At 49.1% G+C, this 15018-nt stretch overlaps 1 protein-coding gene across 5 annotated transcripts in view; it reads right to left on the bottom strand.

Moving 5' to 3' along the window:
* Nucleotides 1-1424: 1424 nt before the first annotated feature.
* The window catches only part of AFAP1L2 (actin filament associated protein 1 like 2), a 107680-nt gene continuing 94086 nt past the window's right edge, over nt 1425-15018 (bottom strand). For 2 of the 5 annotated variants that reach the window (XM_010363209.2, XM_010363207.2), the window contains 11 exons: nt 13838-13922; nt 13218-13322; nt 11087-11298; nt 8719-8864; nt 7747-7858; nt 6842-7087; nt 6591-6759; nt 5663-5818; nt 3715-3908; nt 3473-3595; nt 1425-2564 (listed from right to left, as the gene is read on the bottom strand). In XM_010363209.2, coding sequence (XP_010361511.2) covers nt 2538-2564; nt 3473-3595; nt 3715-3908; nt 5663-5818; nt 6591-6759; nt 6842-7087; nt 7747-7858; nt 8719-8864; nt 11087-11298; nt 13218-13322; nt 13838-13922 — 1575 coding nt within the window. In that variant the 3' untranslated portion in view covers nt 1425-2537. Of the gene's footprint in view, nt 2565-3211; nt 3596-3714; nt 3909-5662; nt 5819-6590; nt 6760-6841; nt 7088-7746; nt 7859-8718; nt 8865-11086; nt 11299-13217; nt 13323-13837; nt 13923-15018 lie in introns of those variants that run through there. The other 3 variants (XM_010363208.2, XM_010363206.2, XM_030941327.1) reach the window with 2 other exon arrangements.

Raw genomic sequence — 15018 nt, forward strand, 5'->3', positions numbered from 1 at the left:
TACTTGGATTTAAACAGCAAACTCTGGGCTCTGGACTTATATAGTAAAGACCTTTACCATTTCTTTGTAGGAGATGGGGTTCCCACCTCTGAAACATTTTTTTCTGCTTTTGTAGCGACGGTGCCACTGAATAGTTCAACTTTTGTCAGTCCCCCAGGAAAGTGCTATCCTTTGGCCTAACTAGCCAAGCCTTTTTTCTTTCATTTAAAATAAATTAGCTTTAATTTTTACCTTTAATTACTTATTCAAGTAAGACAAATATATTTTCCTTGCAAGAATTAAAACATTGCATATAGGCCATAAATTTCCTTTTTTTCTCTGAATGATTCTGATTCCAGTCATCTTGTTGAATATCCTAGTTCTAATAATTGACTCTTGCTTTTCTAGAGAAATATTTCCAAATGATCCTAGTTTTTGTCTCTTCCGTCTTTTTGCATTGCCTGGGACCTCTAGAATAATGTTTCACGAAGTAGCAGGTATCCATATCTGGTTCTTGACTTTTTCATCATTATAATTGTTTTCTATGGGTTACTTATCAGTTTAAGAATGCTTTATTCCTAGATGAACTAAGAGTGTTTATTATGTGTTGAGATTTTTGGTATGCTTTTTCTTCTTCAAGATAATGCATTTTTTAATATTTAATCTGTTAATGTGATAGATTATCCATTTGTATATTTTCAATCATTGAACAACCCTTGATTTTTTTGGATAAATTCTATTTGGTCATTAAACATCATTCTATAAACTCTGCTGAATTTCATTTGCTAGCATTTTATTTCAGATTCTTTTAATCTGTGTCCAACAATGAGATTTGTTTTCTTTTGCAATTTGTTTTGAATTTTTGGTATCAGAGCTATGGTATCAGAGCTATACTAACCTTATAATGGAAAATACATATTTCTCAAACTTTACACAGATATAATTTGAAAAATCTTGTATCTGTACTTAAGGCCTCCATTTCAGTTCTGCTATTTTATATTGCCTTAGGTTGTCTATTAGTCTTTTTAATGAACCAGATTTTGGTTTTGTCATTTTTTAAATAAACGCATTTATGCTATAAACTTCTTTAATTACTATTTAGGCAACCTTTCCAGTATTGGTATGTTTCTTTTTTCCCAAGAATTCTTTAGGAGTATATTTAACTTCTGGGAGTACTGATTTTTCATTTACTTACATATGATCAGTTTCTGCAGATGTTTCCTGTGTCTTTGGTATGTTGTTAACTGTACTACTAAAATTTGCTTTCAGTCTTATCTATGCTCTTTGATTCAAGGAGGCTGAGTTTCCTGCTAGGACCCCATCTTGTAGTTCAGTGTGTAAATAACCAAAACATTTCCTCCCTTGAGAACCCCTCAGGCCCTGCCCCAAGTCATTTCATGAAATACAAGGAAAACCTCAAACACAATGAACAACTCACCACTTGGTAAAAGGTCACCAAATGTTTATGAGAGAGGAAATAAAAGACCTTTAGTTCTCAGGAACCAAGTGTTAGAGAACTGATACACGACCCCCCAGAAATGAGGCAGAGATAATAGATGAAATGTTTCAACCTGTGTTTAAAAAAAAAAAAAAAGTTATCAGAGGAAAAGACAGGGGCAGCACAAGGAACAGCACTGCCAATTTTAAGAGGGAGATCACCCTAACCAAAATTCACCACTTTGTTCTTGGAAGGGGAATGGATATCATTAAACAGAACTTAAAATCAGGGACTATTTATATTAAATAACTCTTCCCTTAAAAATGGCCCGACCACAGGAATGAATCTGTAAACACACAGTAATATTTTTCCCTATGGTAAAGAGTCAGTTTAATCTCAAAAAACACTTTTCACTGTTCTAAATGACAGGATTTTAAGCATTTTTTCCTATATATAATACAGCATCACTTAAAATTTTATTTAAAGACAGTTGATTCAGGCCTGCCTTAGACTGGAAAGAAAAGTATTTAACTTAGTGGGATCAGTGCTTCAGCTTGGTCCCAAATATTTTCCCCCATTACTGTTTCTGGATGTCAATGCTTTTTAAAATCGCTGAAGACTGAGTTGGGCCTGGTAATATTGGAAAGAACTGAAGGCAAGGATGGTTTGATCCCCAGCTGCTAAGTATTGGATAAGAGACAATGGCCAGGAGTTTAGGTCTTCTCACTCACCAAAGTCAGGTGACCCATAAGACAGGGCCCTGCTTCCTTGATTCATCTTCCACCAAAGTCTAAACATGAGGTTTTTTACTGTTTAAAAATCTTAGTAAAGCAATTGATGACAACTTCAAAACAGAAACACACAACATCCCTAAATACAACGTCTTGTTTACATCCAATAGACTTAGGTCTCCAAAGAAGCCTCCTTTTTGTTGTATTATTTCCTTTAGCTCTGAAAAGGGACAGATCCTCCTCTTAGCCGAAGCTCTCCATTCACAGTACCTCAGTCTTTGCTTTTTCTTCTAAACAGACTCACCCTTTTGCAGAGTTTTTGCTTTAACAAAGCAGGATTGTCACCAAGGTCCACATTGACATGAGAGTCTTCAGATGAAGCTTGTTTTCTAACTTGCTCCTTTCTTCTCCCATTCCTAGGGTACCATTCAAATATGAGCACCCACCCCCAACAAAAAAGATAGTTATCCACTGTAGCAACTTTGATATACATAGAAAAAATGTGAGAAAAACTATTTTAGGCATAGAGGTGACAAACAGGTTTCAAACCCTGTGTGTTCGTCACTGCTTAGAGCGCCTATTCAGAGATTTTTGAGACTGGCACAACAGCGAGTGCCTGTAAGTGATGTCTCCCACAGCAACAAGGGAGTGGAGGTTCAGATGCTTGCATGGAATTATTGGTTAGCCATTGTTGTGAGCACCTCCAAATATCTCCAGCAAGTAAGCAGGATAGGAATAAAGAACAGAATTTGCCAAAGGCAGCCCTAGGTATGTTCTTTAGTGTACAAAGACTTTAGTGTACAAATGAGTAAATGATTAATGATACTTTTTGACTTGACTAACCCTCAGGGAGAAACTACATCATAGTATGGATTCCTCATTCACAACTTGCTGAGAATTTTGCCACTAGTTGGGTGGTCAACTTTGGACAACTCAAACCACCTATGTGAGTCTGTTTCTTTCGTTTTAGTCAGTTACTCCTGTGGAGTAACTGACTTTTTGATTTGAAAACTCAGTCATAATCTGTCCCTGAGCTGCAGCTGTCCTGCTGGAATCTACCCGTAACTGTGTGGAGGGCAAGAACTGAAGTATCCCCAAGTTCACAGGAAAGGACACTCGAACCAAGTGCAGGCACCTTTCTGGTTGGTCAGTGCGAAAGACTGAGCCAAAGGCATGGCATAGCCACTGCCACTCCCTGGTGAGTGCTGAGCCCTTACTCAGAGCTGGTGCCAAAACCCACAAAGCACCACCTGGGTCAGAAGATGGGCCCCTATTTTAGTGACATTCCTCCTGGCCCCAAGGGAGACTGGGAGTGACTACTTACCTTGGCTTTCTGGAGGACAGTGCCTTTGCCTGTGACCATGACTGAGAGAGGCCTGTTCTTGAGCGTGGTTGCGGAGTTGACCGGGGTACAGTCTGGGGCAGAGGCAGGTGTGACAGCTTTGGGCTATGGTTACAGGAGGAGAGCAAGGACTGAGTCAAGGGGAGGGAGATGTGACCCAGCTGCCCCAACCCATGTCTAGGGAGCCCTACAAGCAGCCCAGAGGCCACGGCTCCAGCACTCACGCGGGGGCTCGCATTCTCCAGGTGGGTGGTGTCCACGGTGGTGCCCAGTGTCACAGGCCCCGCCTCAGCCTTCTTCAGGTTGTCCTTCACCTCCATGATGCTGAGCTCCAGGTCCACACGCCTGCTCTCCTCACCCCGGCACTCCTCGTCCATTTCCTTCAGCTTCTGCTCTAGGCTGGCCAGGACTTCCTTGTCTGGAGAGAGAATTATGCAGGCCTCAGAGAATAGCATCTCAACCCAGGCCAGGGAGCCCTGCTGGGTGGAGGCAGGATCTACATAGCCCACCACCCAAGAAGGACCACAGGTCTGGCCCCAACACTTAAGAGCCGGGAGGGGCCTGTGTGCCAGGGCAGCCTGGAGGCCTGCTCTAGTTAGCATTCTGCAAAGCCTAGGAGGCTCTTGGGGAGGAGAGCTCTGGCTTCACTAAAGGGCATGAGTCTGAGGCCTAAGCCCCTTCTTGTAGATTCTCAGAGACTCTTGGTTGTTTTGACAGTGACCCAAAAGGGTGAGGGGCTTTATTCATGGCCCGTGGAAGAGGGCTGGGCAGCTTGACCTTCCCTGCCGAGTTCCCTCAATCCTCTGACTTCCCTAGGCCTAACAGAGGAGTCCTCAGCCCTGGCTCCTCCTCTTAACCCTGGACCTCTCGGGTTGCTGCTTAACCCTGGACCAACCATGAAATGATGCCTAGGGCCTGTATCCTAGAAGCTCACTGCTGGAGGAAAGGATGGTATCACGTATGTACCACATAGAGTCCTGAGCACAGGGCCACTGTTTAAAAAAATACAGTTCAAGCTGGGTGAGGTGGTTCACGCCTGTAATCCCAGTACTTTGGGAGGCTGAGGTGGGCAGATCACTTGAGGCCAGGAGTTCCAGACCGTCCTGGCCAACATGGTGAAACCACGTCTCTACTAAAAATACAAAAATTAGTTGGGTGTGGTGGCACGTGCCTTTAATCCCAGTTACTCAGGAGGATCACTTGAACCTGGGAGGCAGAGGTTGCAGTGAGCCAAGATTGCGCCACTACATGCCAGCCTGGGCAACAGAGCAAGACTCTGTCTCAAAAAAAGAAAAAAAGCCAGTGGGTAACTTTGCATCCTCAAGACCTTCCCTCACCAGTCAGCTGAATTTGTCCCCAAACCTGCACTGCTGCTTATGCTTGTTCATGCACCTCTACAATTTAAATAAACACAAAGTTACTCCATGAACACTAAGTCAAATACTTTGAAAAGGTTCTAGAAGAGGCAGGTTGCAGCTGGTCATGGTGGTTTACACCTGTAATCGCAGCACTTTGAGAGGCCAAGGCAGGTGTCCCTTGGGCTCAGGAGCTCTAGACCAGCCTGGGCAACATTGCGAGACCCCATCTCAATTGTTTTTAATTTTAAAATTTTAAATGCAGCAGATTGCCAGGAAATAGCTGTCAAATGATATGAGTGTGATTTGGAAGATAATCTAGAAAGACTTCTTGGCAAGTGTCTTAAGTTTTTGTTGACTTTAAAGAAATGAAAGCTGATGCATTAACAGGTGTAGTTAATGCATGAAGGATGACATGAGACTCCAGTCAGCCGACCAGAGCTCAAAAAATCTGCAGTGCCAGGTCCTCAAAAGATGGGCCAAGGAATATGCATTTAAGTGACAATAAAATACTTATGGCCTATGCATAATCCACAAAACTTCTTCCTTTACCTAGCTTTTCACAATGACCTGCTGGTCCTATTGATGTTCTGTCATAGGCTTTCTCTCTATGTCCAGGAGAATGACCTTTCAGACAGGATTGGAGGAAAGAGGACACACAAGGAGCACCCACCTAGGCCAAGAGTTGAAGGGGCCAGGGCCCACTGATTGGGAAGGCAGGTGACAGCCAGATCTTCCACCAAAAAGTTAAGCCTACAACAGCCCTCTGAGCTGAGGGTCCCTCCCAACTGGGGGGGGGGCCCCTTAGGCCCCTTACCTGTACATTTCAATAGGGTTTCCTTTAGCTCCCGTTTCTCTTTCCGGAGCTGAGCCAGGTGCCCCCGGATTTCTTCCTTCTTCTTTTCAAGCCTCTCCTTCTCCTCTGTGTACCGCTTCACCTCAGCTTCTGTCCGATTCTTGCCAAGCTTGATCTCTACAGACCCAGAGAGGGAAGCCCCAGGTCAGCACAACTGGATCATGAGGGCTGTCCCCAATCTACTGGCTCGGAGAGAACCTGGGGCTTTGGCACAGAGCCCTGCTAGGCTGGATGCCAGACCTGGACAGGTCCCTCTACCTCTCTGAACTTGTTTCCTAATCTGAAAAGGATGGTGTGATGGTTAATATTGAGTGTCAACTTGATTGGATTGAAGGATGCAAAGTATTGTTGCTGGGAGTGTCTGTGAGGGTGTTGCCAAAGGAGATGAACATTTGAGTCAGTGCACTGGGAGAGGCAGATCCGCTCTCAGTCTGGGTGGGCACCATCTAATCAGCTGCCAGCATGGCTAGAATAAAGCAGGCAGAGGAACATGGAAGGACTTGACTTGCTGAGTCTTCCAGCCTTCATCTTTCTCCTGTGCTGGATGCTTCCTGCCCTCGAACATCAGACTCCAAGTTCTTCAGCTTTTGGACTCTTGGATTTACACCAGTCGTTTGCCAGGGGCTCTCAGGCCTTTGGCCACAGACTGAAGACTGCATTGTCGGCTTCCCTACTTTTGAGGCTTTGGGACTCGGACTGATCCACTACTGGCTTCCTTGCTCCTCAACTTGCAGATGGTCTGTTGTGGGACTTACACTGTGTGATCGTGTGAGTCAATTCTCCTTTATAAACGCCCTTTCATATGTACATCTATCCTGTTAGTTCTGTCCCCCTAGAGAACCCTGACTAATACAGATGGAATCCGGCTAACTTCCCCAAGCACAAGTACCTGCACTGGTCACGCGCAACCTGTCCTTCACAGGTGGGCTGGCACCAGGTGGGGTGGCCACCACGGTGTCAGGGCAGCTCGGTGGGAAGGAGATTCTCTGCTGTTCAGTCTGGATTTTGACAGTGGTGATTCTCTGGGAAGGCTCCTCTGGCTCCAGACTCTCCAGCTGCTGTGGGGGAAAGCAGATCTGGCTCAGCTGGCTGAAGGGGTGTGGGAAGGTGGTCTGGCTTTCCTGCAGGGAGGGCCTGTACCTGTTCCCCCAGGTTCTCTGGACACTTCATGCAGGGCTCATCTGGGGTGGGACCTGGGCCTGGGTCTGTAGGGAGGGTCTCAGTCGCATTGTCCAGGTGGGACGACGTCGGGGAGGAGGCCTGGGCCTGGGCACTGCTGGGGCCATGCAGAAAGGACTTGACAGGTGTGAGGTCCAGGTACACTCGGTCAGATTCCCTCTCATTTGGGTCATCCGCAACAAGGGTGGCTTCCTCGGTAGGCTCTACCTGCAGAAGAGAGAGTGTCTGGGGCATTCACCATTACCTCCACTCCCTCAGCTGTGGAGGGGGCACCAGCCCTGCCTCACAGCTCTGGTGCCCACCTCACAATGGTCCAAGAGATCTCACTCCCTCCTGGTGGGGGCCACTGGTTGAGTCCTAGATATGTCACTCAAGGTGGAAGACCCAGACAGGGCACTTAACTTCCCTGAACCTTGTTTCCTCATCTGTAAAGAGGTAAAGAGCAGCACCTTCCCATAAGGTGGTTAGGGTTCAAGGAGATCATCTGTAGGAGGTCCTCAGCTCAACACAAGCTTCAGTGCCCAGCACGTGGAAGCTGCCATCGGTGTGATCATCTCACTCGACAGTCGATTTGGGCCTGGGAGCCTACTGGTGCCTCCACTCCCAATCCCACCACCACACCCCTAGCCCTGACCAGAGTGGTTCACCAGTGTTTCATCTAGAAAAGTCCCCAAGCCAAGCAGACTGCACAGCCTCATGTATAGGAGACAGCCTTGTTGCACTTAGGTGTCTGCACTAATGGCCTGGTAGGTGACTCAGAACCCACTCAATCTCAGGGATACTCTAATGATCTCTGGCATTGAGGCACTGAGGTTTGTAGGAGGAGGGCTGGAGAGTCCCAGGCCGCTGCCTGGCCGTGTCCTTACCGCAGCTGTGAGCTCTGACAGTTCCACATCGTCATACAGCTCCTCCTGGCGGTCCTGGCTAGGCAGGCCATCGATGTAGGTGTTGGGCTCTGAGAATTTTCTCTGCATCAGTCTGGAAACAGGCCGAGGTGGCATGCATGAAGCACCCGGGGCAGGGTGGCAAAAGCACCAGGGTCCAAGGATTCCCAGTGATGAGTGGTTGCCATCAAAGTGGTTGCCATGAAAGTGGGACACCCACCTCCATGGATCAGAGGGCACCTCCTCCCTCTTTCCCAGTGCCTTCTTCCTGGAATTCTTGGTTCAAGATTTTCCTCCCAGAAAGACAACCTTCCCTTGCCCATACGCCTCGTCCTAGGAGGATCCCTTTGCCATCTTCTCCCCGATTCCTCCCTTCTAGGATCTCCTTCCAGCAACCACAACAAAAAACCCCTTCTCATTTCATCTTCACAATACACTTGGGGTGGCGCCCGCCACACTATCCCTGTCTGGTCCACGAGAAAACTGATTCTGTTTCAGTGGCTCGGCCGGCTTCCATGAGACTAGCTCTACCACCCTGACCAAAGAACGCCTCTCCCTCAGCCCGTTTGGTCATCTGGAAACAGAAGCACCACCCCCTGACCTGCTTTTCTCCAGAGTGTGCTGGAGATCCAGTGAGCGATTCACTGGAAGGACAAGTAGGAGGTCAGGAAAAGTGACAGCTCTGCCCGGAAGAGCTGGAAAGTCTAACTGCTGCCGAGGATGCCACAGCCGCCCCCGGGGCCTGAAGCCTGGCTCGGCTCCTTGCTCTTAGCTTAGCTCCTGGCCGTTGGCCGGGCCTCCCGGAGGGCTGCTCCTTGGCTTCCCATCTTCCTGCTGCTGGGTAGAGAGGGGTGGGACCTTGTGTTCTCTGCTGCCCCGGACTCCGGCTGACCCAGGGCCTACAGCGTGGCCAGGAATAGGAGAGTATACAGAGGAAGGGTCCAAATTACTCACAAGAGGGAGTTTTTGGCCGCACTCACAATACAGGAAACCCTGTCGGCATCCACATAGTCGTAGGTGAACTCTTCTGGGTCTGTCTTGGAGCCCGACTCGGAGAGCAGGAGACCCAGCCAGTGGCCCATTTCCTCGGAAGACTTGGCCTGGAATGAGGCCAAGAGAGATATGAGCACGGCCAGGCTGTGCTGCCTGGTGCCAGCCCCTCCCCACCAGGCCATGACCGTACCCCTACCCCAGAGCCCACCCACAGAAGCCTCTATAACAGCCCAGGGCCATGCTCTTCCTGCTTGCCAGCCTATCCCACCCCACAATGGCCCCAAATAACATTTCCTGTCAGTGACACCTTGATGCCACCTCAGTAATGCTGTGGACTTTTGTCCTAAGGGCCATATGAGATTTATATACATTGTGTTTCTAGGAGGTGAAAACTTATCACCAGGTGATCACTATTAAAAATTGTTAGTGACCACCTGTTAGTTTTAAAATGATTAAAAAATTGTCTTTTAAGTTGACACTTGTGTTTTATGAACGATGCATGTCATCACCTTAATCCCATATACAACAAGACTCCCTGGATCCCTAAGAAATAACAACATTCAAATTTGTTTTTGTTCATGGCTCCAGTAAAGTCGGGACAACTTTTAAATGCCTTACACTAGCTCAGCTGCTAAATTGTGATCAAAATCCCAGTGAATTTGGTTTTTTTTTCCCCAGGGGACAATGCATTCTAATCAAATTTATCCATTGGGTACCTCAGTTAAAATGTCAACATTGTTTCTTTAAAATGAGAAAAAACTGCCCATTTAATCAAAGCTATAGGTTTATTTTCATGAGGAAAATCAGCTCCCTTTGGTATAACCCATAGCTCCATCACTTTTGCTGCTACATTCTCTTCACCAAAGAGGTCTTGATGAGCAGAATTTGACATTTAGCTGATTTCCTTTTCACAGTTTTTTTTTTTTTTTTTTTTTTAAGACAGAATCTCACTCTGTGGTCCAGGCTGGAGCGCAGTGGCAGGATCTTGGCTCACTGCAGCCTCTGCCTCCCGGCTTCAAGCAATTCTCCTGTGTCAGCCTCCCAAGTAGCTGGGACTACAGGTGCCCCACCAGCCCCAGCTAATTTTTGTATTTTTAGTAGAGACCGGGTTTCACCATGTTGGCCAGGCTGGTTTCAAACTCCTGACCTCAGGTGATCCACCTGCCTTGGCCTCCCAAAGTGCTGGGGTGAGAGGCGTGAGCCATCATGCCCAACCCCCACTTAGTTTCAACTGGATTCTAAATACAGCTTTTCATAGGCCTTCCCTTGTCCAGGCTGCATCTCTGCCCTGGACAGCTGTGACAGCTCCCTAACAGGTCCCTTCTTGCCCCCTTCCATCCACTCCCACCCCAGTAGCTGGAGGAAGCATCTCAGAACCCCGATCTGAGCTTGCCGCCCTCCCCTGAAAGCCATCGGGGCTCTGTTGCTCCTAGGATCAAGCCCTCTCCTTCCCCTCCAGCCTGTCACCCAGCCCCCAGTACAAATCTATAGCACCCTCCCCACTTCTCTCCAGTCATTGAAGCTCAGCGATCGGTTGGGTGATTTGCTGAATAACATCACACTCCCAAACTAGGACATAAGTGCCACAAGGACAGGGAGCCCATATTGCTCTTGTCCACCATATTCCTGTACTGAGGAGATGTTTGTTGATGGGGAACAGCTGAATGGACAAATATAAGCTATAAGCTAGACCCTGGGAAGCAATTGAGATGTGGGTCTCTCAGCCACCAGAGGGCAGGATTGGAGCGAAGTTTGAATGAGGACCTTCTCATCAAAGACTAAGTGAAGGAGCATTCACGGGCAAGTGGGTGCTTCCATGCGTGGAAGAGACTCAGCCTCCGCTTGCAGCAGCTTGCAAGGCATTATATCACTTCTTATTTTGGTAAATGTAACATATCAAACAGGATGGGGAGTGAGAGGAATGTAATTGTATCACAAAGTGAATTTTTTCCCCCAGATAAGCTCTAACAGTGTGGTTTTTATGTAGTGGGCCTAGAGGCTCTCCCAGCTGGTGACACCCAAACAAAACAGCACCCACTTTGAATCCCCAGCAGCTTTTTTCCAGTAGCTCAGGGAGTTAAAAATACTACTCCTGCCCCAAGTGCAGGAAGTAGCGCATGGTTCCACTCCTATAATGCAACCACCCTGAGGTCAGAAAAGAAATGGAAATTTTTAAAAATGCAAACAATCTCAGGCAAACGAAGTAAAAATAACACGTGGGGACATTGATTCTTCCTTGGTAGGATTACAGTCCTGGAGACTGGCAGCAAACAGCCACCACTGCCACATCCTGGCTGACCCTGCTCCCTGCCCTGCAGGCCGGTGGTACCTCAAGCTTGGCCAGCTCCTCGCCCTTGTGGAGGATGCGGAAGGAGTAGAGGTGGTCGGGGCTGGGGTCTGGGATGACCTCGCAACCCACCAGGCTGAGGGGTTGCTGGGCCACCTTGCTCCGGTTCCGGTCCTGGTAGAAGTGCAGGTGATTGTCCCTGACAGAGCACCAGCGAGACTTCCACTGGCTGTTCACGAGCACATTCAGGTAACCTGCAGGAAGAAGTGCAGATGCAGGAGGGGACGGGGATGCAGGAGGGGACAGGGATGCAGAAGGGGACTGGGCTGCAGGAGGGGATGCAGATGCAGGAGAGCACGTGGATGCAGGAGGGGATGCAGATGCAGGAGGGGATGCAGATGCAGGAGAGCACGCGGAGTCAGGAGGGGACACGGATGCAGGAGGGGACGGGGCTGCAGGAGGGAGCGGGTCTGCAGGAGGAGATGCAGATGCAGGAGGGGATGCAGGTGCAGGAGGGGATGCAGATGCAGGAGGGGACGCAGATGCAGGAGGGGACTGGGCTGCAGGAGGGGACGCAGATGCAGGAGGGGATGCAGATGCAGGAGGGGATGCAGGTGCAGGAGGGGACGCAGATGCAGGAGGGGTTGGGGCTGCAGATCTAGGAGGGAACGCGGGCACAGAAGGGGATGCAGGTACAGGAGGGGATGCGGATGCAGGAGGGGATGCGGGGACAGGAGGGCACGGGTGTCCAGGTGTGTCCTGGGCTGGCACCACCTCTGGGCTTCCTTAGAGTCCCCCTGGAATCTCAGCTTCAGAACCCATCAGACACCTTCCCTGTCCTAAGGGATTGGAAGCTGCCCTGAGCTTTGGCCTGCTGAACCAGGCAATAGGGTGAAAGTGCACAGCTGCCTTCCTGCCTGGCCCAGTGCTGGATACACAGAGGGGATCATGCATATTGCCAAGCCATATTAACACAAAGTGGTAGAATTAGAGACCAGGACAGAGATGCCACACACACCCATCATAATCCTCTGGACTTTGGATCATGAGCGGTGGGATCTCAGATGTGTTAAGCACCCCCCCCAGTCCTGGGAAGGAGAGCAGCTGTGGTTCTCTCTGTCCTCCCCTAGCCACAGGGAGCATGCTTCACTGCTGAGTAGACATCCAGCAATAACCCAGCCACATCTCTTAAACAGTGACTCACAGGGACAGGGCTCCCAGGCCAAACATCATGCCCCCTGAGGCCACTGCCTGGCACCCTGGCTGGAGAAGCAGGAGAATGCAAAGATACACCCCTGTCTACTGCCTTCCTAGCCCACCCCCACTACCCTGCCAGCCTCAAAACACAAGAAAACTCAGCTGGGACTCAGGAAGGGAACCCAGAGATGGGACAATGGCCTTCAGGCCCCAGGAAGGATGACCTCCAATGTGGGATCAGCTTGGGGATCAAGATACCAGGCGCACCCCAAGATATTTCCCAGGAAAAGCTTGTCACTCCTCCTAGCCTCAGTTTCCCCAAGTATGAGCGAAGGCCGTAGAGATGACCTCTAAGAGCCTTCCTGCACCCATACCCTCTGCACCAGTACAGGGTTCTCATTGTCCCCTTCATGGTCTCGGCTGTTCCCATCTCAGAGTCACTGCTCCTGTCCACAGCTACCATTCCGCTCCTACATGCCCCTCAAGGCTCAGGTCCACAAAGCTATCTCTGACCCCAGGGCAAGAAAAGTTCTCTCTGTCCCTGAGTCCCGATAGCTACGAAGATGGCACAGTGCATGCTTATGGGTATAAAATCATCACCTCCCTCAGGCAGGCTGTGAGCTCTCAGTACTGTGCCTGCCATCCTTCTGCTTGGTCCCCTTTTAACACGGTCCCTGCCATACCCTGTAAATACAGATCAAATGAACATCATTTTTAAAAGAATTCTAGGAGGACACCAATCAGTTACCCTTCACTTCCACAAAGGCCCCAACAATGCAGCAAGAGAGAGTTGCATCAGGCATAAAGAACTGCCTACAGTAACAACAGATGGGAACCTGACAGCTGCAGGCTCTCCATCCCTAGAGATGTTCACGAAAGACCTAAAACCCCCTGCCTTCACTGTCTGAGCTCGCCTTCCTGCAGGCTCCAGCCCAGGGAATGAGCCTCTGGTCCCGGAGGTAGCTACAATTCTTACTGGATATCTCGAGGGACCTCTCCACAGGCTCCAGTGAGGTGGATTTCTTCCTGCCCAGATTCATTAGGTTGCTCAGTTTGAGGCCAGCAGAACATTTCTTCTTGACTGTCAAGATGAGACAGAAAGCAATTGGTATTGCACGTGGTCCACCCGCATGCCCATGAGAGATGGAAAAAATAGCAAACCCATTTCCACTCCATCCACCCATCCCTCCCCGCTACATATGCGCACACATATGCACACACACACATCTCCCCAAACCAGGAGCCGCAGGCCAGAGTCAGGTGTCTTTAAAGTCACACATTCAAGAGGGGTACATAGACTTCTTATAGAATATACAACCACTTGAGAATCTTTACAGACTGTACTGGCTCAAAGAGATTTGAAATAGGGTTAGCAAACAAGAAGAAATGGAAGAACATTCTATCCCCAGCATTTCATGAAGCTTAACTTCAACTTGGCCATGTTTCCCTTTTTCCTGAATCTACTAGCAGTATTTCCAAGTAGTTTATTAATGGGAGGCCATGTTAGAACCAGCTGCTAAAACCCATTAGGGTTGAACCCGACAGCCCAGTCTCACAGCCTGGGACACCACTCCCCTCCCAATCACACGATGTTACCGTCTTTCGTTTCTGGGACCTCAGGGTGGCCATCCACGGAGCTCCCATACTCTGAAGCTGACAGGTACTTCTCAGTTATATCTGGCTATGGACAAAAGAGACATGAATGGGAATCACTAGCTGGGAACAGTTACCTTGGAGACCACAATTTAAGGGAAAATAACAGATGGTTCTTCATTGTATGCCAGAGGTTATATGCCTGAGCAAACCCCTGCCGGCCACCTAAACGGCAGAATCCAGGTCGCTGGTAGGACACTGGCCCAACTTCCAAATGGCTGCTCAACCTGATGTGACGGTGACCCCGTAGCCAGTGGGCAGGGCAAGCAGGTTGCTCAGGGGTGGCATTAGAGTGTGCGTCCCCGATGGCGTTGACTGTCAAGCTAGCAACCACTCATACTGCGAGTGTGAAGTCTTTTGAGAGCTGATTGTTCCAGCAACGCGAGCTGGTTCGTCTGCACAGGAGCAGACCATGTGATCTGAGTCCTGGCCAGAGCATTCTGCTGCCAGGCTGGTGCCCGAGTGAAATGAGCCTCTCTGAGCCTCACTCTGCAGGTGTCACATAGGGGTGACATCCCCATCTGCTCACAGGGCTGTTGGGGACTCAAGATGATCCCTAGAAAAGTGTAGCAGCTGCTGTTAGAACGTGAAATCCTCACAACGTTCCAATCAAGTTGCGTTTAGAGCATCACCGACTCCAGACCTCTAGAAAACAAGCTGACGGCCTCCCAAGCAACAGGACCGGCCTTAGGCAGGGTCCAGGGCCAGCAGTCCCAGGCCAGGGAAGCACTGCATGCCGAATCTTTAGGGACAGCTCTTGATTCTCACCCCAATGTGAAGAAAACCCAAATTCGTTCCAACTTTTGTTTTCTTGTCAGTGGCCAAGGAATAAATGAGACAATGAAAAATGGCCCCTCCTGAGTCACTCTGGAATCTGGAGGGACTGTGGGCTATTTCTCCATGTGGGATGACCTGTGCCTTCTAGAAAGTAAGTGACCTCCTTTCTGCTCCAGCTCTCTGTGTGTCTCTTGTTTTCCCCACTGCCGGGGTGGGGACCCCAAGAGGAGCCACAGTGACGTTCTGACTGTTGTGTGTCCACACTTCAGGACACCTACCTGCAGGTACTTAGGGACAGGAAATGTGACCCCACAAGTGACAATCCTCCTTTTGGCCAGAACCTAATT

Source organism: Rhinopithecus roxellana, chromosome 11, assembly GCF_007565055.1.
Source record: "Rhinopithecus roxellana isolate Shanxi Qingling chromosome 11, ASM756505v1, whole genome shotgun sequence".
In the NCBI taxonomy this organism is placed as follows: domain Eukaryota; kingdom Metazoa; phylum Chordata; class Mammalia; order Primates; family Cercopithecidae; genus Rhinopithecus; species Rhinopithecus roxellana.